Source organism: Phyllostomus hastatus, unplaced genomic scaffold (assembly GCF_019186645.2).
Source record: "Phyllostomus hastatus isolate PE091 unplaced genomic scaffold, TTU_PhHast_1.1 phas_contig_38, whole genome shotgun sequence".
NCBI classification, from domain to species: Eukaryota; Metazoa; Chordata; class Mammalia; order Chiroptera; family Phyllostomidae; genus Phyllostomus; species Phyllostomus hastatus.
Genome location: NW_025333869.1, coordinates 11,738,632 through 11,763,510, shown reverse-complemented (window position 1 = coordinate 11,763,510; position 24,879 = coordinate 11,738,632). Strand labels below are relative to the sequence as shown.

General features: G+C 43.4%; 1 protein-coding gene across 1 annotated transcript in view; it reads right to left on the bottom strand.

The window, feature by feature from the left end:
* The window catches only part of GRID1 (glutamate ionotropic receptor delta type subunit 1), a 727,533-nt gene that overhangs the window by 283,953 nt on the left and 418,701 nt on the right, over positions 1 to 24,879 (bottom strand). The window contains exon 5 of the mRNA XM_045842113.1: positions 5,366 to 5,419. Within this exon, the coding sequence (XP_045698069.1) occupies positions 5,366 to 5,419 (54 nt within the window). The remainder of the gene's footprint in view (positions 1 to 5,365; positions 5,420 to 24,879) is intronic.

Genomic DNA, 24,879 nt, shown 5'->3' with positions numbered 1-24,879 from the left:
TGTCTTCAAAGACTCCTCAGTAGGACTGGAGAGAAAAACAAGTGAATAGATTAGAAGAAACATTTTTTGAGTGTTACTAAATTAATTTGAAGATGGTAGATGAACAGGGACTTAATATCCAAACAGAATTGGAATATTCAAAATGAAAGGAAGAAAAATTAAATCTTTTCCCTTCCTCTCTTTCTCTATGACCCAAGTAGAGAATTCTTTAAGCTATTCAATTCAGTATTCATCTCATGGTCTTTTTATGTTCAGAGGGCTCTGAAGTCAGCTTGTGAACAGCCTCATGTGTCACATGGAGGACACATGGGCCCTGACACTCCACCACCTGCCAAAAACCTATTCAGCAGAGGTGAGCAGGTAACAAGAGAAAAGGCACAGGAGTGTGTTGGAACACAAATGTATGTGGCAGACAGTGTGCACTGCCTCATTCTTGGAAAGCACTGCATATATGAGAGACAAAAGATGCCTGCAGGAGACACCTGCTCCTTGCCATTTAAATTATCCACCCTCTTTGATCACAGAATCCTATTCCCACAAACACCTATGAATTGGCACAACATGTGTTCCCAAACACAATTTGGAGACTGCTGTAGGAAGCCTGGCCAGTGCTTCCCCTGCCCACCTCCCAGGATACTCCACTACCTGACAATGGCCTGCTCCAGGCTGAAGGGATCATGCATGTGCCTCAGAGGAAGTTTGTACCCCATGGGACACATAATGCAGGTGCAGGAAAATGTGGGGCCATGAAACAAAGGGGGCTGACACACCACAGCTGTGGCTCATAAAGGAGGATCACAGCTTTCTGAGCCCATGAAAGACCGAGGTGATTATAAATGCCTCTCCCTCCATGTGTAGGTCATTAAACTAGCAGCATCAAGGTGAGAAAGCAACAGGCAGATGCTGTAATGGGAGCCTTCACCCAGCACCTCTTCTGTGGCTGAGCCCCTCGCATGGGGGACTCAGGACCTTAGAATTGCCAGGTCAGAAAGGAAGTTCAGCTCTTACTTACAGGCTGATCAGGGAGTCAGGTGCTTGTATCAGTCCCCAGCACAACAGAGTGAGTACTTCTAATGGGGTAAGTGAAGGAAGACCTCTGGGCAGAGGCAATGTTTAGCAGACCCTTGCAGGAAAGGTATGTCCTTGACAATCAAAGATTCATGAAAGGCATTCCAGGCATAAAAGGAAATCCTGGCAAAGGTTCAGAGTCAGGAGTGGATAATAAATATAGGACACAGCAAGTCACCCATTGCTTGCTGGGATGACCCATGAGTTAGTGAGCAGAAGGCTGAGAAGTAAATTAACATGCACAGATGTGGTCAAGGTCATCTTGCAGTGGGCTTGAGGCAGGCACATGATGAAGGATTTTCTCTATTAGCTAGGGAGGCAACAAGAAGGATGGGACACTGGCCCTAAGATTGGAGCACTGAGTGAGAACCACATTGAGCCAGATGATTCAGATAAAGATGCACTGAGCTGGAAATGGTCATAAGGCATCTAAGCAGCTGAGTAAAGAAGGCATCTGGATCTCTGGGTCTAAAGCTCACAGGCAGGGTCTGGAATGGACATAGGATATGGAGTCATCAACATATGCTGGAAACAGGGCAGAGATGCTAAGGGCCTGTCAGCTGTGTTTCCTCCCTACTTAGAACCCACCGACCCCTTGGGCCCCTGCTGAGCCACAGGTCATAACTCAGAGCTTCACTTGCTGAGAAAACCTAAGCACCTCATGAGTTATACATGTGCTTCTGCAGTGCTTATTAAGCAATCTGAACCATTTCCATCAAAGTGTAATTTGGTTCCATGTTTGGAAGGAGTAGACTAACAATGCAAGCTGTCCAACAACAAAGAGCTCCAAGTCTGCATCATGGTTGGCTGTAGAAGAAGCTGGAAGTTATACACATATTCCATAAAATAATTTCCTCCAAAAGGTTCCCAGGCAGCCAGATCATGAGATACATGTCTCCTGCCTGGATGCAGAGACTCACAGAAGGCCACTCCTCTCTTTGTACAGATTCCACCCAGCACTGAGCACATCAGGGAATCAAGGGGCCAGAGAGAGGACTGGCTCACCTGGTATCTGCTAAAGTCCACCCAGGTGGAGAGGCAGCACTCCAACCTAGCTGATAATGAGGTTCCAGAAACAACCTAGCTCATCCAAAGTCAAAGCTGTCTGGTCCTGAACTGGCAGCTTCTGATGAATGACCCACAATGGTCCCCACCATCCCTGAAACTCTGGTCTTAATTACTGCCACTGTCTTCTCTAAGAAGACCAACTGGAAAGTGCTTATCAAAGCAACTTGTGCTACCCTGTGTACACCAGTCTGACTTCAAGCAAACCTTTTCAAAAATCTACACTTTGCATGGGGCATTGGGGATTCTGGCCCCCTTGACTAATGGTTCATTTTGCTTCCCTCAAGTTCTTTTGAATCTTCTACCCTCCTCCAAGCTAAAATGTAACATAATCAATGAAAATATAGTTTATACCCCAAAGCACTTGTTTGCCATCTCCCCAAGTGGAGTCCAGAGACCTGAAGAAACTATCAGTGAGGCTCACAGACTCACCAGCCTTTGTACGAATCCAATTTTCCCTTCTCCAAATGAAACAGGCCTACCATATGCAAACCAATATTCATTAGTGAAGGGAGGCATAGTAAGAAAACCACTGCATAAAGAAAGCAAACAAAAACATGTGCTCTTGAGTGTTTATCTTGAATCCAGGAAAATACATTAAGCAAGACAAATAGAGAGAAGGAAACCAGAGGACAGATCCTGTAAGGACTGAGGTAGGCACAGGCAGAGCTGGGGACCCACTGCAGGTCTCTTTGGAAGAAAACATAAGAGGCCTAGACCTCACCTCCTCTGAGAAACTGAATTTCCTTTAGTCCTGGAAGCAAAATGATGGAGCCCCAGTATAGTTGCTGAATCTTAGAGCCCCCAAGTGCCTGCACGTGACTCTTTTTTCCCCACCTTATTTTATCCTAGCCAGCAACTGTCTTAAGAGTAACAAGACTTTTGTGTTCAATGAAGCCATGTTATGACAGGAAACAGTCATTGTGAATATAGCTGGCTCCTAAGAACAAGTGTGTGTACAATTTAGAGAACAGCTCCATCATTAGCCAGAGGCCACACAGGGGTTGCTGGGATCTATGGGTTCAAGCTTTGCAAGAGGCCCCCTTGCAGACTTCAATAATGTCCATATGTGTCCCTGTCAGTGTGCATACCTGAGACCCACTAACTGGCCTTACTGAATTAGATCCTGTCCACCAGTTCAGGATCTTTGCCAAGGCCATGTGCATGATGATGCCACTTGGTAAAAGGCTTCAGAGCCAGAAAGTCATCATGTAGAATACCAAGATAAACCATTTAATAGCTATATGACCTTGAACATGTGATTTAACCTCTCAAGCTTCCCTTTTCCCATCTGTAAAATGGGGATGATAATAACTGCCTTCAGGGTTGTTGATAAGGACTAAGGATGGTAACAAGTGTAGTAAAGTGCCTGGCATATATAATAGATGATCAAGCAATGGTAGCTGCTATCCCTTTATTTCTAAAAAGGAAGGGCCAAGGGCCTCCCCATAGAAAAGGAGGCCCAGAAAGAGGCAGGTCCCTTTTGGAAAACACACTCAACCCAGGGTGTGCTGGCCCAGGGTGCACTGCTGACCAGTGAGGCACAGATATTCTCTTGGGTGAGCCTGCTCCAGTGTAGCTCTAATAGGTGTGCCTTCACCTGATTCCTCCTGATGAAGTGAAATAAACCCTGGGTTCTAGTGCCCCAGCAATGCCCTGGGAGTGCCTTACACAGGACAGTATGAAATGAACCCCAGCTCTGAAGAGGGGATCAAGAGGGACAGAGGGCCCTGGGGGTGAGTTGAGATGTAGGGAAGAGAAAAGGAAACAGGCTAGAAACATGAAAACAGAGCACTTTTAAAGACTGGCAAACAGAGAAACACTGCCTGTCCAATTTGGAGGAGTCACCAAAAAGTAAACTCAGCAGCAGATATTTGCCTTAAGGGACACATGGAACACAGCCCTTCTCGGGAACAAAAAAACTAGACTTTGAAGAGCCTGTAAAGAAGCTTGCAAAACCCAGGGGATCAAAACTTCCTGAAGACCAAGGAGGACTCTACACACTCCGAATAATAGCTGTCTCATCCCTTCTCCTAATTACCAGCACAGCCATCAGCAACTCAAGGTCAATGGATAGCTATTGCACATGTCTCCAATTGGCCCACGGGGACATGGAGCTAATAAGACATAAATATATGGAGGAAATCCATGACAAGTAGACCTTGCAAGCAGCTACTATCAGATATACCTGTGAAATTATTAAAATAAGCTACCCAAAACTATTCCAGCCATATTAGCGCTGAGTTAAAGAAGAAACACACATCATAAACAAATAAATTACTCACACAATAAACTTTGCATCTTCTAGGATGAGGCCATTAGAAACTGATCAGTTAATTTAGAAGCAGCTGAGGCCAAGGCCCTGATGAAAGCAGGCACCAGAAAACATCTTCTGAAGTCAGCTCTGGTAATAGTCTCAAGGCACCCAGGCTGCCTGGGTCAGTGCTTCCAGAATGAATGTGGGAGAAGAGGGAATTCTTCAGTAAAGCTAGGGCATGGTTACAGGACACACCTGTGCCATGCCTGCAGCACGGAGGAGGCCAGGGTGTAATTAGTGAGAACTGACCAAGCCACCTTGGAACTTTGGTGTTGACATTTCTCCCAGGGTCAAACCAGAGGGTGGCCAATCAATGGGAGAGATCTCACCTCCACCAGCTGCATGGGGAACATGCACACATATATACAGTCACACACCCGTACATGCACACTCTCACACACTCACATACATATGCACATACTTATCCATACACTCACACATGCATTTCTACATACATATATGCTCACACACATACTCTTACATATATGCACTCACACAGAATCACAAAACACACACACCTTTAACCTCCTTCATGAAATGCAACCTCTGTCTCCTCCTCATTCTTTTGCCCCATGCCCTCTGTACCCCATTTTCTAACCTACCCTACTCTCTTCAGCCCCTGACCTGACCAGCTGCCTCCACTCACCCTACACACCAAACACCTGATACAACTTCTCTTTGACTTCAGACTTCCTTGTGGACTCAAGTCTAGATTCTTTCATTGATTCACACCTGCTTCAGGTAAGCATCTTGGCAGTCAAGTCCTAACCTCTCTAACCTCTTATTTGGGCACAGTGGACCCTTGGAATCATTCCAGCACCCCAAGTCAGAATTGGACCTGAAAGGATCACTCCGAGCTTTCCCAAGGGGCAGGGCTCAGAGAAGGCCACGCCCCTTACCATTCTGATCTCTTACCTCATTGACAAAGACCCAGTGGCTGTCCTTGGAAGCCAGGTTGGTCTCAACAGCCTGCATAGAGAAAAAGAAAATGAACGTGAACAGAAGCAAGCCAGAAGTTGGCAGATACACAGGACGACTGTTGAGACAGGGTTTGATAAACACTGAAGAATTTTTTCCTCACAAAACATACTGTCCCCCTGGGGCCATCTCTGGCTGCCTGAGCTACAAGACAAGTCATTTGAACACAGACATCTGATTCCAGCTATTCTTCAGAGCTTTCACGCACCAACCGTGAGCAAGGTTAGAAGTTTCTGTTCCTGTGGGCATCACAGGGCCCCAGTCTGGGCACCTCTCCCCTCTTGGAGAATGCCTGCAAACTCCTTTCTTGAGGAGCACTTAGAGGATATGTCATCATTGCTCGAGGCAAGAGTATCAGAAATCTGGAAGAGGGGGTTACAACAGCTTTCTAGCCACCTAAATGACACCCAGGAAGACAACAGCTCATAGCTGAGACCCTAAGCTGCCTTCAGTTCTTTAGGACCCAGAGAAGTGGCTCTTTCTATTCTGGGCAGTAACCCTACTCCTATTATTCTCTCTCATAGCACATTGTTCTATTTCTTTATAGTACCTGCCATCCTTGTACTTGAATAGTTATCAGTTTATTTATTTCTTATTGTCTATCTCCTCCACCATGTGGGGGTCTCCATGAGGTCAGGGGCCATGTCTGTTTTGGTCACAGTTATGTACCAGAAACTTGACCATAATTAGCACAGAGTATGTGTTCAATAAGTGTTATTGAATGTGTGAATGAAGTGTTGGAGGGCAAAGTGAATAGGACCCAGTAACTTATATTGTTTCTCAGACACTTTTTAGTGCATTTTTGAAAGAAGTAGAAAGTGTTGGGAATGCCCTGCCTGGTTTCAGAAGCTGTAACCCCCCATGGCTAAGGCTGAGTTAAGAGACCTTGGGACCATAAGCCACTAAGGAGACAAAGCTTATCTTCCTGGTAGGGGTGCCACTTCTGCCCCCTTTCATTTCACTCTGCTTCGCCCTGTGTGGATGACTGGTTAGCCAATGCCAGGTAAGATTCCTCAAGGGAGGGATGACCTAAGACAGGCATGGTCATGAAGGGGCCCTCAGGGAAGGACTTGGAGGCTAGGGAAAAAGGGGTGATAGACCTTTGCCCCTCAGCTTTGACATAGCTTGAGTCCTCATTCTGTCTGCAAGAATTCTCCTAATCTCTCGGCTGCCTTACTTCCCATGACTGACTTAAGCTTGAAACAGTGCCAGAGGGCAGTGCATCCCTGGGCAGAAATGGGCAGTTCTCCAGGGCAATCAGGTCTATGAAAGAATGCATAAAATCCTATGAAACTTGCTTTGCTAAGAATGTCCTCAATTTTCTGATAAGTGTCCAAGCATGAAATGAGTTTGTTTCCCAAAGTTTTATGGCTTTTTAGCTAACTACCCTGACTCAGAATAAACCCATAGTTCTTTGAATGTTATCTATTGTTTGATCATTACTGCCTGACAATGATGAGTGAAGACCTTCCTTGTGGTAATGCTCCCAGAAAAGCAATAATAGCTTGTCCAGGCAAGGGTCAGGGTGCTCTCTCACTCAGAGAGTGGCCGTGCTGTCCCTTTTTCTCAACAGGACTTCTGCAGTCCATGTGAATTTGTTCATCGTATCTACAACATATGGACCCTGCTGGACAAAGTCTGCATCAGAAAGAACTGATAGTTTTCAAACATGTTCCCATAAAAATACTCATTTTGCATGTGCAAAGCACTTGCTTAGCTCCAAGCACTGTGCCAGGCCATCTATGAAACTGGCAAAGAGCTATCAGACCATAGCCCTCTTTCATTTTTATTTTTTTATAATTTTGTAATGTAATTTTTATTACTTTTTATTTGAAAAAATACAGAAAAATAAGAATGTTCAATATCATCCCATAACCCTGCCCCATTTTTAAACATGCTGAAGTAGTAAAAATGCCCCATTATCCCCCCAAATTCACCCCCCGAGAGGTCATTTGAGGTGTCTCCATCCAGAAATATTTAGTTCCATCTGCAAGTACTATCTACATACACATATCAGACAGATTTTTTTATTAAAACAGGATCATGAAATACACATCAGGATATAGCTATCATTTTTGACTTATTGATATACCAAGAATAGTTTTCCTTATCAATATGTAGAGATCTGACTCATCCTTCTTAACAGATGAGGAATTGAAGGGTAAAGAACCTCCCTCCCCAGTGACCAGCCATAGGTGAGACCCATTATTACACAACACTGTTATTACATGGGGTTCTTTTAGAACCTCACTTACATAAGCAATGAACAAGTTTGTTGACCAACACAATAAGCATGTGGAAATAAGAGCCTAGGGAGCACTCAGGGCAGCTCTAGTATCACACATCTTTGCACCAAGGGTGTCCCAGGGGGCTTTCCTGGGCCATGTCAGGGTGAAGAGTACAGACTCCTTCTCCAGCCTGTGAATATGAGGCCAACCCCTGTGAAGACAAGTAGACAGGAGTCTGTACTAGCCTGGGCACCTCATGGGGTACTGTCCTGAAGACACCTCCTGCCTCATTGTATAAATTGGTAAACCAAGCCCTCTCCACAGAAGCTAGGAGGATTTCAGATGCTTAGAAGGGGTGGTGATGGGAAAGCACCTCAGGGGACAGTCATGGCCACCCAGCCCACAGCCTCTCTCCTCTCAACATGCAGACTTTCATGAGTATCTTCAGGAGCTCAGAGGCCCAGGGAAGGGATGGGTGGGGGAGGAAGACATGGACTCACAGTGCTCTGAGAACACTCCGAAGCTCCCTGCTGGGCTCTTGTCTGCCTCATTCCTAACCCCTCAGCACCTCCTTAATGCTCTCAGGAGGACACCAGTCATATGCCCATCAAACCTGCACATGACACAGAGCTGTAAGGAGGCCATAACACCTCAGAAAGCCAGAACACTGAACTGAATCTGAAAAAGAGATGTGGTTTAACAAGGCTGATCTCAATGTCCTACACTTGTTTCCAGGAGAAGGGTAAACGGGGAGATGAAACTTGAGAGCAATAGTGTTGAATAAAGACCCATGAAAGGTAAAATGCTACAGGTCCATTCTGCATCCTGAGGGATTGGCTACTGGGCCTGAAGGAGAACACCGCAAACTGGAATTGATCATGGAGTAGAGCAGGGTAAATTAGTGCCCAGTTAAAGTGGCTGGAGAAGCTTAGAGGCCAGTTCAGTATAAGTTTCTCTAAACACATAAAGAACTGTCATGTGCAAGAGAGATTGGAATTACTCTTTGAAAGTTGATCTAGGACAAAGGCCTCCAGTAATCAGGAAGGCAGATATCAGCTCAATGTAAGAGAGAACTTTCTGACTTTCCAAGTCATCCAAGATGGAATAGGCTGCCTCAGGAGTAACAAAGTCTCATGGAAAGTGCCTAAGTGGAAAGCGAACAGCAGTGCCCTGAAAGGTTTTAAGTATAGGCATGAAGGTTGGTCATGGGTGAGGGCTAAGGCTCCATCATGCACTGACATTCTGCAGCAGTGGTTCTCCAGTTTGGCTGCATGTAGGTTGCTCTTCAAATCTAGCCAGGAGCTTCCTCAGTATAATATGAAACCAGCCTCTATATGCAGAGGGCAGGAAGAGACTGGAGAAAAGAGAAGATCACTCCAGATTGGTAGATGGCAGATTTAATAAGCAAGGGTAACTTATAAGGCCTGTATTAGGTGGCGGCAGGACAGTTTTCTACACCTGCCCTCCAGAATCTTAAAGTTTATTCAGAGACCTTAACTAGATTGTTATGCACATAGGGGCCTTAACTGGGTTCAGTCATGAACCCAGTACAGATAGTCTCATCATCACATTGCTATCTCAAGGCCATGTCCTCGGGTAGCTTCTAGCACTGGGAAGGCAAGCAGAAAGTACATTCCAAGCACAGAAGAGGGAGTAGGAAGCCTGGGTTTAGCTCACAGTTCAAATCAGCAGTTACATCTTCTGGATGACCTTCCCCAACAATCTAAGGCACAGCTGGCAAACACAAGGCCCACAAGCCAAATACAGCCCTCCACCTTGTTTTATCTGGCCTGGCACCTTGTTTCTACCCAGCAGCATGGCCAAGCTCTCACTTAACTGTTAAGGAGTAGTTACATTTATACAGTCCTAAAATTACATTCAGCCCTTTGAAGGCAACTGCAAGGCTAATGTGGCCCCCGGTGAAAATGAGTTTGTCACTTCTGATGTAAAGGCTTCCTAGGGAGCTTTTTAAAATGTAGACACCTCAGCTCCAGTCCTAGAAATCCTAAATCACTGAGAATGGTGATCCTGCGATGTTTCAGAGCCCCAACCATCTCTTGACCTTCAGGACTGGGAACCCTGCTCCAGAATGTGTAGGGACTGAAGATGTGAGTGCACTTGTGCAGGTGACAGAGGTCCTCTGTATGTCCCCACAGGAACCAGCAGCACAGAGACCTGACTTAGTTGTAGGCACTTGTCAGTTGTGAGCAGGTGGGAGTCCTGGCTACTCTAAGAAATCTTCCCACCTAGTCTCAGACTCATGCACAGAGAATATTGATGAAGAGAATTGATCAGAAAACCCCACAGGACAACTGGCCAACTTTTCTGTTCTACTTTTTCTCACCAGTTAAGCATCAACTAATTTGTTAAGCCTCTTTTCCTCATGTGGAAATAAATGGCACTTGGCTGCAGCTTTTTCCAGAGGGTGCAACTCATACAGAAGCTGAGATGGATGGTGAGAAGAAGCTACTGCAGATTAAGCAAGAATACCCCTCACTCCCTTCCTAATTACCTGAGAGCTGCCAGCTCTGTGGGAAGAGCCCAGCAGGCAGTGTCCCTCCCAGGACCAAATTCTCCTTTGAAGTATTGTGTATCCCTGTTTCTCTCCAACCTTGACGCACTCGGAGGCCAATACTTCCTTTTCCTCTCAGAGTGAGCAATGAAAGGAGGAAGCAGGCAGGCGGAACATGTCAAATCCCAGTCTGGCCATTGCTTAGCTGAGTGTTCCTAGGTGAGCCATTCCACCTTTCACAGCAGCAGTTCCTTGCCTAAAAGGTGGTCCAATGCCAACAGTGCTATCGCTGCTCTGTCCCTTTCCCTCAATTCCCACTAGGATCTTGAGCACACTGGCTCATTCCCAATGGTAGACGCCTGTGGGTCAGGCTGCCAGAGCCTGCTTGGCATTCATGGTGCCTGAAAAGCTACAACCCTAACCAAGCACTGAGGGCATCACACACACAAATCTCCACTGTCCTGTTCCCAAAGGGGACAGCTCTGCATGCAAGCTTAGCAGTTTTCAGAATCCCTCTGTAGGACAAGCCAAAACTGCTTCCTTGACCTTGCTCACTCCCTGGCTTCTCTCATGTCCCTATTGCAAGTCTTCACTCCCTGCTGTCTTCCTTTCATCCTGTGGGTAACTTCTCAATAAATTCTCACCTCCTAATCTGCTTCTGCAACCCATCGTGGCACAAACACCTTCCACCTTGGGGTTGTGTGAGAACTAGATGAAATTAAATATAAAACTTTCAGCACTATAGATGAACGGTTAACACGAAGGTCCTCCCATTCCTTCCACTCACATCTCCTACCTGGTTGGCATTTGGTGGTCTCTTTTGAATGTATAGAAGTGCACAACCTCTCGTTTCTTCCTCCATTCAACAAACTAGGCCCACCACACACTAGTATGAGCCTGTTTCATTTTTGCCTGGCCTAAAGGAATAATAAATGGAGTAGAAAAAAAGCCTCAACATGGAAGCCTTCCAGCCACATTACTGAGGATTTATTTTACAAAGAGCAAATGTCACCAATTGTTTATGTATGTGTTAATTCTTGGTCACTTATCTAGGCACCCCCTCCCAACACTGGGAGCCTTGAGATAACAGAAGGCTTGTTGCCAATAAGGATCTTTTTAAAACCCAAGCCCTAACACTTCAGAACTCCCCTCTCCCACCCAACCCCCACAGTGGAGCCCAGGGCCTGACGTTTTCCCAAGGGCAGATATAGAGCTAAGTTTAAAGACCCACTGCTATCTGAGCAACAACATGCTACTTGGGAACAATGTCCTCTGTGCCTTGTCACCCTCTGAAGCATGAGGGACTGTGATGCCCCACCCTCCACTTGCAGGCAAGGGGAGTAACTGGCTGCAAAGCTATGGTTGATTTGAGGAGCCCGTTTACAAGTAAATAAGAAAAGCAACTACCATGGGGCCTGAGTTTCAGAAGCTATGCCAGTATCACCAGGAAACCATGGTTATTACTGAACTATCTCAGGCCACTCCAGGTCCCAGGGCCTGCCTTCTAGGAGAAAAGAACTCAAGATTATAGTGTAGCTAATTCTGTTCATCCCAGCCTTATCTCCAGAACCTCTGGGGCCTTGCTTTCACAGGAAAACTGCCCTAACATTCTCCCCAATTCTGTGGCTCCTAGCTCTGGGGAGATCACACTCCTAGGTCCCATTGGGGAATCTTGGACTCTATGCAAATCTCTTTTCCAGATTCTTCTCCCAGACCCTTCCTAGAATACAGCCTCTCTTAAGCAAGTATAGATTATCTCTTTCCACCTCAACCATTGCTCTGGAAGCTGTATAGCTTCCAAACCCACCTCTGGGGAGTGCAAAGAAGACTCTTTTGCTGAGGAAGATCTGAGCCTGCCACCCGGAAGTCCAGAGAAGGTGCTGGCAGGAAAAGGCTGGAGGTGAGGGCTAGTCCAGGATGGTGCAATCATTGGCACTGAACAGGTCCAACCCCAGACCCTGAGCTAAGCCTTCTGCACATGATATTTCACTGAGCCCTCACAACAGCCATAGATATGAGCCTACAGTTGGAAAAAATTGCCCAAAGTCACCCAGCAGGTTAGTGCAACAAGGCAGCACAATGCAGCCTTTCGGAGGCAAAGGCCATGCACCTACTAACGCTTCATGCCAATGTGGAGCTGAGAGAAGACAAACTCACACTCTGCATTTTTGGTAAATAGTTAATGCAAAACAATAAGGGCTGAGTTGGAAAGCAATGCAGACAGTGGTGAGGCCTGTACAGTGGACCTGGGGAGCCCCAGATGCTTCTGTAAAGTCAGATCCTAGATTCTGGGGTCAGATTCCACCACCACCCTCCAACCCCCCAGAACCCCTGGGTCAGTTGGTCATCTGGTTGCTGAAGGATTTCTGTACATGTAGAGCAGCCTCCAGTCCCTCCAAAAGAGGTGAGTTCCTCAAGGGCTAAGGCCTGGTCTAGTTATCACACAGACCATTGCCCAATACAGTGCCAGGCAGAGTGAACTTCAAAAGATGTCTATGGAATGAACAAGTGGGTGCATTAACACTCCCATATATTTCCTATGCTGAGTATGAGAAAGGTCAGGGACATAAACAGGAAGCTCCGAACAGTGAAAAGGGATACTGACATACAGGCAGTCTTGCTGCACATAGTACCGTATTTACAAAAACCCATGCATATGGGACTGTGTCCTCGCTTTGCATGGCTTCAGTATGCACTTGATTTTCAGTTAACACTACGTCATGCAAAGTAAGTACTGCCTGTATTTGAAAATAGCACTCTTTCCTACACATCTGAGAGAACTTGAAGATGAAACAAAGTGAACTTGAAAGGTGGATGAATGCAAGATATTATGACCTTTTGGAAGCTGATAAAAACATGGTCAAAGTTTAGAGCTTTTCTATCAGAATGTAATAAGTTTCTTCATTTGTGCTGAGTGCTGAACCTCCTGATACAAGTTCCCATATATCCCACTTAACAACAATGGAAGTTCTGGACTAGTTTGGTCAGTTGATGGCATTTAAAAAAGTATTACCATAACTGGAGAGATAGTGTTCATCAATTCTTTTTGACAATGGCTTTGATCTCAGAGAAACTATTATGTTGCTATTGAAAAAAGAAAGTATAATTAATTAAATGCATATAAAAATCTGATAGATCTGAACAGTTTCTAGTCAATCATTAGAACTCCCCAATCTTAGTCCTATTTACCAAATTTAAGATAAACAGCTCTTCCAAACCACCTTCCACTTTGTGCAGAGGGCAGAAGTTCCCACTCATAGCCTCTGGGGAATGAAGATTCATTACACATCATTTGTGGATCCTTAAGATGAAATAGAGACAGGTTCCAGGGCCGTGCAGAAGGTGCAATTTACTGTAATAAAAAGTGAGAATATGCTACATGTGGACAATTTATGAAGAAACATTAATATGGGCAGAAAAATGAAATGGAGTCTGCTCTCAGGCACAATCCATTTAATGAGATAAACTCAAAGAAGTACAGCCAGGCAGTGACAATGATATCACCTGATGGATACTTGGATTTTAACCAATGGTCGATAATTTCCCTGCCACCTGGAGGGCACAGAGGCCAAATAAGTCTCTCCATGTTCTCATTCTTACAGACATCTAGGCTGTGTCCTGACAGAAGGCCACAGGAGCCAGCTGCTCTATCCCATCTTGTCTCATGCAAGAGAAACACATTCCTGGCCCTTGGTCCCATGGATGCTACCACACAATCCCTTTTGAAGATCATGATATATAATAAAACAAATCACTTCTGAGCCTATTTACGCCCTGCTCTGGTTTGGCAAGAGCAGCTGCCAACCTCTGCAGTAGGCTGTGAACAATCTGGAGGACAACATGGTCCTCCAGAGGGCAGAGGACACGGCTCTTGGATGACAGGTAGCTGTGCTGAGCCATTTCTCATACACTCTGCTGTTCAGCTCCAGCTTCAAGTGATTTTCAGATACAAGCAAAGCAAGTCCAAAACTGACTAGAAATGTTTTCTTACTCCTCACACCAGTATTTGCACATATATACTGGAGCTTGAGAAGGAACTGCCTGCATCCAAAGACTGGCTCCTGGGATCCAGAGCATCAGAAGCTATTGAAGGAGAGGATGGGCACCATTTAGGGCAGAAGAGTCCCTCCCAGCACTTCTGGGTCACACAAGGCTCCACAGGTCTGCCTTCATGTGTAGCTGTCAGCCTAGAGACCCAGACCCACAGTGGGATGTCCCTTGGAGGAACTACACTGTCTAGGCTGCTCAGTTAAAGCATCAGCGGCATTCAAGGCTAACATTGCAACCAGCTCAAATCATCAAAACCAGGCAAGCCACAACTGCACATAGATCTAATTCCTTTCTTCAACCTAAATTGTTTTTAAAAGATGGAAGCATCTGAATTCTTTTTAAGGCAATAAAGTTGAAAGGAGCAATTCTTTACCTAGGTGATAAGAGCTACTGGGTATAATTTGTATTCTTTTTTATGAGTCTGACTCTTTAGAAAATGGAATAGAAAGAAAAATATCTTCTTTTCAACTCTGGAGACAAGAGTTAGAAGAGTTTCCTGGCTCAGTAATTGTCAGGAAAGGAGTCCCTGATGTGTGACATGGGAAAGCAGGGAAGTACCCTGCATTGGAGGACCAGGGATGGGGAGGAGGTGATGCACAGAGGCTCACCTGGGTGCTCAGCTTGGGACTCTGGCTCCACTGAAAATGACCAAGAGAGGCCATGGCTGGAGCTCTGAGGTCTTAGAGAATATGGAATAAAAAATATTGCAAACTCAGTGAAATGGGAAGAGAGAAAAAGAAACTTCTTTAGAATCCATAGTATAAATTATCTTATAGCCTTTAAGATGGCTTCCCTCCAAGTTCAATGCAAAGCCTCTGAGCTTTGTGCAATGTGAAGCTGGGATGCAGACCTGAGCATAGCCAGCAGTTGAGTTTTTGCCCAAAGCCCTCTGGGCCCAATAGTAAAACAATGTCACCCCAAACTCAGCTGCTGGGAAAGGAAGAAGCAGAAGCCCAATACTCATGTGCTTTGTGCTCAGGGCATGGCCCACCTGCCTACTCTCCATCCTCACAAGCCTGCCTTCACCTGTGGCTGGCTAGAAAGGCCTTGCCCATGGATAGTATTGCTGGGCAAGAAACCTGTGAACACAGGACTTCCAGGATCAGTACCTGGGGTAGAAACAGCAGTAGGACAACTCACCACCAACCATGTCTTATAAACTGTTTTGCCAGCTATCCCACCAGTAGGAGGCTCATTGGGGGTCTCAGCCCCTCCCCTGCATCCATTCAGCATAGACTTGATGCTTCTTGACTCTCCTCTCTAGCACTAGATTGGCTGTAGCCCAAGGGTAGGGCAAGTTCTGATTAGTGCTGGTATGGCTGTACAGAACCCATGGAAAGGGCCACTAAAATAAATTTTGGGGCTGGAAAAGAACCCAGCCCATAGGCCACTGGAGGAATTTACAATGTCTAGAGAAAAAGCAAGGCATGAGGGAGGCCGAAGGGAGAATGAAAGGCTTCTCTGACTCATCTAATTTGAAAATTATGGGATTAAAAAGTCAAAGAAGCAGGTGTCACACTCAGGAAAAGCCATGAGCAGGCCAGATGGAGGCAAAAGCAGTACCTACTCACCCATTTAACAAGCATGCCATGGGCTCCTACAAGGTGCCGAGTACTATGGCCAAAGCAGGGCATGGAGGTAAGGCAATCTTGGACTCTGTCCTTCAGTAAATCCAGCCTACTAGGAGAGAGAGACCCATACAGAGAGAATTCTACTGGGTAAAGGGAGAAAGTGCAGTGATAGTGATGTGCTTAGCAAATCAGAAGCCAGACAACAACTGTCCTGGAGAGTAGAAGTTGCCATGTTGGGGATGGCTAGTAGTGGGACAGTAGGGTCCCCCAGTCTAATGTAACAGCATGTATAAGCCTAGAGGTGAGAAAGGGAATTAGGCTGGGGAATGGTGATTGAGTAATAGCATGTGGATAAGGATTTGGTTCTATTAGATGGTAAAAATAATTATAATTAAAATCAACCAAAAAGATTTCTTATTCTTATAAGAAATAGATAAAGTATAGCACAGAAAATACAGTTTGTGTAAAGAGCCCCATATCTGTTCCTCTAATCCTTATTAACCAATGTTTGTCTATGGCCCTCAATCAGAACTTCATCTTCTTTCCTGAGCATATGGAGTAAATATACTCAAATATTTATCTTGCTCCCTACCCTGTCACGATAGGTCACTATTCTATCCAAACAGTCAGACCAGACAGCTTTGGAGCCTCTTCCTACCTTGCAAATTAAGGTGGAAAGTGCATAGTCATATCTGCCTTCTGCATTTCTATTCCTACCCTGAAGAATAGCAAAGGACACTAACACTAATGTCCTCAGGACATTATAGGCTGAATTCTGGCCCCTCCAAATTCATACATTGAAGTCCCAACCCTCAATACCTCATCATGTGACTGTAGACCTAAGGTTCATGTTTGGGAAAGATGGCGGCTTTACTCTAGGCAGCGTGATTCTTGGCTTCTGTGAAGAGGGGGGAAACTCACGGATCGGTGGAGGAACAGAGCAAGTGGCCTAGGTTACTGAAACATTTTTGAAAACAGGACATCAAAAATTATAGTGATCATTGAAAAACCAGACGGTAAGGAGACTGCTTCAGGACAAAAGGGACCCAGGGATCAGCTCGGGGACCAGGGGGGTTGCAGTCCCCAAGCCCGGTACTCCAGGGTCTGCCTCAGGGCACCCGGGAGAGGGGACTGGGAAAAAATCACCTAGGGACTGTGAGCACCCACCCATAGCCCTGGGAGAAGTGAGTGCCTCCAACCAACATGACCAGGGGCGGCCAGGAAGTGCGCCGGAACCCCTAGCCTGGTGGGAGTGTGGATCCATGGGAAACCCAGACATCCCAGCCCCGATCCAGGAAAGGGCAAGGGCATTCTCAGGTTTCTGGAGCCTGCAGTGCTGAACTGTAGAAGTGCGCACCCCCTTGGGAATCCTGACTCTCCCACTGTGAACCCAGAAGGGACACTGCGCTTACTGCCTTCCTAGAGCCCGAAACTCAAAAATGTCGTGGATGGGCATGCCCTTTTACGATCCCCAGAGATTACACAGTGAATCCCAAAACCTCATGGGTGCTTCCTGAGATCATAGAGCTTGCCCTGCTGTAATTTGGGGGAAGGGCAAGTCTCCTTGCAATCCCTGGAGCTTGCATCCTGAAACTGAAAAGTCATAGGAGCCCTGTGGGGCACTGGAGCCCAGGAGAACACAGCAGTGAGCTCCGGAAAGCGAGCATGCTTGGGAGCGCCCAGGGTCCTGTAGGGGAAAGTCAGATTGGCCCTGGGGATAGTACCTGAGAGACTTACTGAGATTTGGCCTGAAAGAGTGATAAGCATTTCCAACGTCCCTCAGCCAGCTGAAGCCAGCAAGATCAGAAAAACTGGTCTGGCCAGTTAGAAACCAACAAGAGGTTTTTTTGTTTTGTGTTTTGTTTTGTTTTGTTTTGTTTTGGCTGTTATTGGTTGATTGATTTTATCTTGTGTTTTAAGTGACTTTTTATTTTTCAATTCTTATTATTTTTATATCTCTCAATCCCTTATGTTTCTCTTCCATTCATCCTGGTATTATTCCTTCCACTCCAAATTTATCTCTCCTGCACTCCGTCTTCTGCTTTTTTCCTTTTTTTTTAATCTTGCGAGTTACTGCAAATTTGTATTGTCTTTTTTCTCACTTTTCCGACATTTTTTATTTTAACAGTATTTTGGTATTCTTTTTCTTTCTGTATAATCTTCTTTGCTTGGCTGGTTATACTGTCATTTGATAGGTTCCCACTAGTATCTCAGTCACAGTATGTTAATAATTTACTATCCTTCATCTGCGTTCCATTAATACACCTCTCAAGGTTCTATACTCTTTATTCTTGTTATCTAGATCACATCAATTCTACCACAAGACTGTTTCTTTACTGTTACTGTAAATAAGACCTAGTTCATACAATTGTAAATACTACTCAACACCCCTACCTGATCTCAGCCCACTTTGCAATTTCCTGAACTATACTATTGTGGGGGTTGTCTCTATTCTTTTACACACTACTCCTATCTAATAGTCTTTATTCCAACCCTACCTTAGAATCTGACCTCCCACAGCCTCACAGCTTTCTAGATCCAACTAACAATCCTTTCATCCCCAATAGTAGTCTTACCTTATTTCCTTCCTTTCTAAAACGTGGATAGTGGGGTGGAGAATCATGGTTAACACTATAAGGAGCCAAAGGATAACCCATCTCTTCTCTACTGGCTGCTAATGTAAATATCATAGTATAACTGTCTTGCTGTCTTAAACCATTTTGCCTTACTCCTCCAACTGATCACAAAAAAGAGTAGGGGGAAGTTGCAAACACCAGGATACATGAAGGAGACTGCACCAGTGAATCTCAGAAGTATTCTACCACAGAAGTTCACACTATAATTGCAGGGAACCAGAATAGATCAATTTAAGAAACAGAGGCTAACAAGAAGAAACCCATGAACAATGAGAAAACAAAGAAACAATCCCCAATTGAAGGGAAAGGAGGAAGCCTCAGGAAAAATACTAAATGAAATAGATGCAACTCAACTATCAGATAGTGAGTTCAAAACAATGATTATCAATAAGTTCAATGAACTCACAATGAGCTATCAGAAACTAGAGGGAACCTACAACAATCTCACTGAAAACTATATGAACATGAAAAAGAAAATAGAAACTCTCAACAAGAGCCAAGAGGAAATGAAGAATGCCATTACTGAACTGAGCCACACAGTAGAAGGAATGAAAAGCAGGGTTGATGAAGCAGAACATCAGATTAGTGACCTAGAGGACAAAGTAGAAAACAACACCAAGAAAAAGCAAGAAAAGGAAAAGAGGCTCAGAAAGAATGAAGAGGAATTAAGAGAAATGCAAGACAATATGAAACGTAATAATATCCATGCAATAGGGATACCAGAAGGAGAAGAAGAAGAACAAGGGATCGAAAACCTAGTAGAAAAAGTAATGAAGGAAAACTTCCCTAATTTGATGAGACAAAAAGTCACACAAATCCAGGAAACACAGAGAGTCCCAATCAAGAGGAACCCAAAGAGACCCACCTCAAGACACATCATAGTTAAAATGGCAAAATTTCAAAACAAAGAGAGAATCTTAATGGCAGCAAGGGAGAAACAGGAAGTAACATACAAGGGAGCCCCAATAAGGCTAACAGCTGACTTCTCAATGGAAACACTTCAAACCAGAAGAGAATGGCAAGAAATATTCCAAGTAATGAGAACCAGAGGTCTGCAACCAAGGCTACTTTATCCAGCAAGGCTCTCAGTCAAGATAGAAGGTCAAATGAGAAGCTTCCCAGACAAAAGAAGTCTAAAAGAATACACCTCCACCAAACCAGCTCTGCAAGAGATTGTAAAGGGACTGCTTTAAGGAAGGGAAGGAAAAGAAAGATAGAGAGAGAGAGAGAGAGGAATGCACGTACATAAAAGACAATGAATAAGTACCTATCAATGATAACCTTCAATGTAAATGGATTAAATGCTCCAATCAAAAGACATAGAATAGCTGAATGGATAAGAAAACATGACCCACACATATGCTGCCATCTACAAGAGACCCTCCTCAGGATAAAACACCTGCACAGGCTGAAAGTGAAGGGCTGGAAACAAATTTTCCAAGCAATGGACAGGAAAAAAGGTTGGGGTAGCAATACTCATATGAGACAAAATAGACTTCCAGAAAAGGGCCATAAAGAGAGACCCAGAAGGTCACTTCATAAGACTCAAGGGAAGAATCCACCAAGAAGACATAAATACTGTAAATATATATGCACCCAACATAGGAGCACCCAAATACATAAAGAAAATCTTAGAGGACTTCAAGAAAGATATGGACAGCAACACAATTATAGTGGGGAATTTTAACACCCCACTATCAAAAATGGACAGATCTTCCAAAAAAAATATCAACAAAAATATTGTGGCATTGAACAATACCCTTGATGAAATGGGCTTTACTGATATATACAGAGACCTCCATCCCAAAGAAGCTAAATACACATTGTTTTCAAATGTACCCAGAACATTTTCAAAGACTGACCACATGATAAGACACAAAACAAGCGTCAACAATTTCAAGAAAATTGAAATCATACCAAGCATTTTCTCGGACCACAAGGGACTGAAGCTAGAAACCAACCTGAAGGAAAAAAACCCAAAACACTCAAAATCATGGAGATTAAATAGCATGCTATTAAACAATGAATGGGTCAAGAATGATATTAGGGAAGAAATCAAAAGATTTCTGGAAACAAATGAAAACAAACTCACAACAACCTAAAACTTATGGCCACAGCCAAGGCAGTCCTGAGAGGGAACTTCATAGTGATACAGGCCCACATAAAAAAGTTAGAAACATTCCAAACAAACAACCTAACCCTACATCTACAAGAACTCAAGGAAAAACAACAAAGACAGCCCAGAGCAAGCAGAAGGAAGGAAATAACCAAGATCAGAGCAGAATTAAATGACATAGACACTAAAAGCACAATTCTATGGATCAATGAATCCAGGAGCTGGTTCTTTGAAGAGATAAACAAAATCGACAAGCCTTTAAGCAGACTTATCAAGAAAAAAAGAGAAAAGACCCAAATAAACACAATCAGAAATGAAAAAGGAGAGATTACAACAGATACCACAGAAATACAAAGGATTGTAAGAAATTACTAAGAAGAACTGTATGCCAAGAAATTTGAAAACCTAGGTGAAATGGAAAAATTTCTAGAAAAATATAATCTTCCAAAACTCAATGAAAAAGAAGCAGAACGCCTGAACAGACCAATAACAACAAAAGAAATTGAAGCAGTAATCAAAAAACTCCCAACAAACAAAAGCCCTGGGCCATATGGTTTCACAGGAGAATTCTACAAAGCATTTAAGGAGGAGCTAACCCCTATCCTTCACAGACTATTCCAAAAACTCCAAAAAGATGGAAGACTCCCAAACTCTTTTTATGAGGCCAACATCATCCTAATTCCAAAACCAGATAAAGATACAACAAAGAAAGAAAACTTCAAGCCAATATCCCTGATGAACATTGATGCTACAATCCTCAACAAAATACTGGCAAACTGCATCCAACAATACATTAAAAAGATCATACTCCATGACCAAGTGGGATTCATTTCAGGGATGCGAGGATGGTACCATATTTGCAAATCAGTAAATGTAATACATCACATAAACAAAGCAAAGACAAAAACCACATGATCATATCAATAGATACAGAAAAAGCATTTGATACGGTACAGCACCCATTTATGATAAAAACACTCAGCAAAGTGGGAATAGAGGGAGCATTCCTCAACATAATAAAGGCCATATATAAGAGACCTACAGTCAACATCATACTCAATGGGAAAAAATTAAAATCTTTCCACTAAGATCAGGAACAAGACAAGGCTGTCCACTTTCACCACTTCTATTCAATATAGTACTGAAAGTTTTAGCCACAGCAATCAGACAAGGAAAAGAAATAAAAGGCATCCAAATCGGGAAGGAGGAAACAAAACTGTCACTGTTTGCAGATGACATGATAGTGTACATAGAAAATCCTATAGACTCCACCAAAAAACTGCTTGACCTAATAAATGAATTTGGCAAAACAGCGGGATACAAGGTCAATATCCAGGAATCAAAGGCCTTTCTGTACACCAACAATGAAACAGCAGAAGCAGAAATCAAGGAAAAAATCCCATTTGAAATAGCAAAAAGAAAAATAAAATATCTAGGAATAAATCTAACCAAAGAGGTAAAAGACCTGTATTTAGAAAACTACATAACACTGAGGAAAGAAATCAAGGAAGACCCAAACAAATGGAAACATATACCGTGTTCATGGACTGGAAGAATTAATATCATCAAAATGTCCATAGTACCCAAAGCAATTTACACATTCAATACAATTCCTATTGAAGTACCAATGGCATATTTCACATAGAACAAACACTTCAAAAATTGATATGGAATCATAAATGACCCTGAATAGCTGCTGCAATTTTGAGAAAGAAAAGCAAAGTAGGAGGGATCACAATACCTGATACTAAACTATACTACAAGGCTACTGTAATCAAAATAGCCTGGTACTGGCATAAAAACAGGCACATAGACTGATGAAACAGAACAGAGAGCCCAGAAATAAACCCAAGTCTCTATAGTCAATTAATATTTGACAAAGGAGGCAGCAACATAAAATCGAGTAAAAATAGCCTCTTCAACAAATGGTGTTGGGAGAACTGGACAGCCATATGCAAAAAAATGAAACTTGAGCACCAACTTACACCATATACAAAAATAAATTCAAGGTAGATAAAAGGCTTAAATATAAACCGTGACACCATTAAAATCCTAGAGGAGAACGTAGGTAGGAAAATCTCAGCTATTTCATGCAGAAACTTTTTTACTGATATGTCTCCTATAGTAAGGGACATAAAGGAAAGAATAAACAAATGGGACCTCATCAAAATAGAAAGCTTCTGCACAGCTAAAGAAAACAGTATCAAAATTAAAAGAGAACCAACGGTATGGGAAAACATATTTGCCAATGATACCTCAGACAAGGGTTTAATCTCCAAAATATATAAAGAACTTACACAACTACACTCTAAGAAGACAAGGAATCCAATTAAAAAATGGGCAAAGGACTTGAACAGACACTTCTCCAAGGAGAACATACAGAAAATCCAAAGACACATGAAACGGTGTTCAATATTGCTAGCTATCAGAGAGATGCAAATTAAAACCACAATGAGATACCACTTCACACCAGTCAGAATGGCCATTATAAACAAAGCAACAAACAACAAGTGTTGGAGAGGTTGTGGAGAAAAGGGGACCCTACGCACTATTGGTGGGACTGCAGACTGGTACAACCACTATGGGAAGCAGTATGGAACTTCCTCAGGAAACTAAAAATGGATCTGCCTTTTGACCCTGCAATTCCACTGCTGGGACCCTATCCTAAGTATACTAAAATACCAAGCCAAAAAAACCTATGCATCCCAATATTCATAGCAGCACAATTTACAATAGCTAGATGCTGGAAGCAACCTAGATGCCCATCAGTAAATGAATGGATCAAAAAACTATGGTACATTTACACAATGGAATTCTATGCAGCAGAAAGAAAGAAGAAGCTCCTACCCTTTGCAACAGCTTGGATGGAGCTGGAAAGCATGATGCTAAGGAAAACAAGCCAGGCAGTGAAAGACAAATACTATATGATCTCACCTTTAACAGGAACCTAAACAACAAAACAAAGAAACAAGCAAAATATAACCAAAGACACTGAAATAGAGGACAGGCTGACAGTGACCACAGGGGAGAGAAGAGGAAATTTCAGGGGACAATGGGAAGGGTTTATGGGAACAAATTTAAAGGACACATGGACAAAAACTAGGGGGAGGATGGTAATGGGAGGGAAGTGGGGAGGGTTGGGAGAGTGGGCTGGATTGGGAGTAAAAGGGAGAAAACTGTACTTGAACAATGATGAAAATAAAAAAAAGAGCTGAGGTTTACAAAGAGGTGTTAGGTTAAAATGAGGCCATTTAGTAGGCTTACTTCAATGTGACTGTTGTTTCAAGAGTGAAAGACACTAGGGATTTTGGTCACAGAGAAAATGCCAAGTGAGGGCACACAGAGACAACAACACCATCTGTAAGCCAAGGAGAAAGCTCTCAAAAAAACACACACACACACACACAAATCAATCTTGCCAACACCCTAATCTTGAATTTCTAGCCTCCAGAACTATGAAACAGTAAATTTCTGTTGTTTAACCCAACCAATCTATGGAAACACTAGTACACTAATGCAGGGTATGCTAAAGGTTCTGTCAAAAAAAACACACACACACACACAAATGAGCCAGCTGGTAGAGCATCATCGCATAAACCAAAAGGTTGTGGGTTCTATTGCTGGTCGGAGTACATGCTTCACTTGTGGCTTTAGTCCTAGTCAGGGTGTGTAAGAGAGATGAGAGACAACTTTTGATTGATGTTTTTCTCTCACATTGATGTTTCCCTCTCTCCTGCCCTTCCCCTTTCATGCCAAAAAAAAAAAAATTCAATGAATATGTCCTCAGGTGAAAATAATTTTTAAAAAAGGAATAAGAATATGTGGTCATAAGGTTTAAGATACACTGCATTTACATCCCTACCCTGAAGAATCACAAAACACTAACAGGAAAATCCTCATATCACAGAAAATTATTGAATTTGGCTAAATCCAGTATTTACCAAACTTATCTCCCAGACTATTGTTTCTTTGATCAAGGAAAACATGATACTTTACAACACACTAAGTTTACAACAGAACAGTGTCAGGTGAATGGCACTTCAGGTTTCAGCAGCCCAGGATAGAAAGTTCAGATAGGAAGTGTATGGTCAGATCTGGAATTCACATAGGTCAGATTAACCACAGGGAGGAGAATTTCACAAGTGTGAGTTTAGGAGATCAAGTAGAAAGCAGTTACAGTGGTTCAAAAAGTAGTGATGAAGTCCAAAGAAGAGTGAAGTCACTAGGCTGTAGAGGAGGGGAAGTTTAAAATATTTAGAATAAAAACACTGACAGGATATACTCATCAGTGAAAACCAAGTGAGCTGTGGAGATAAAAGAATCTGACATGACTGCTAC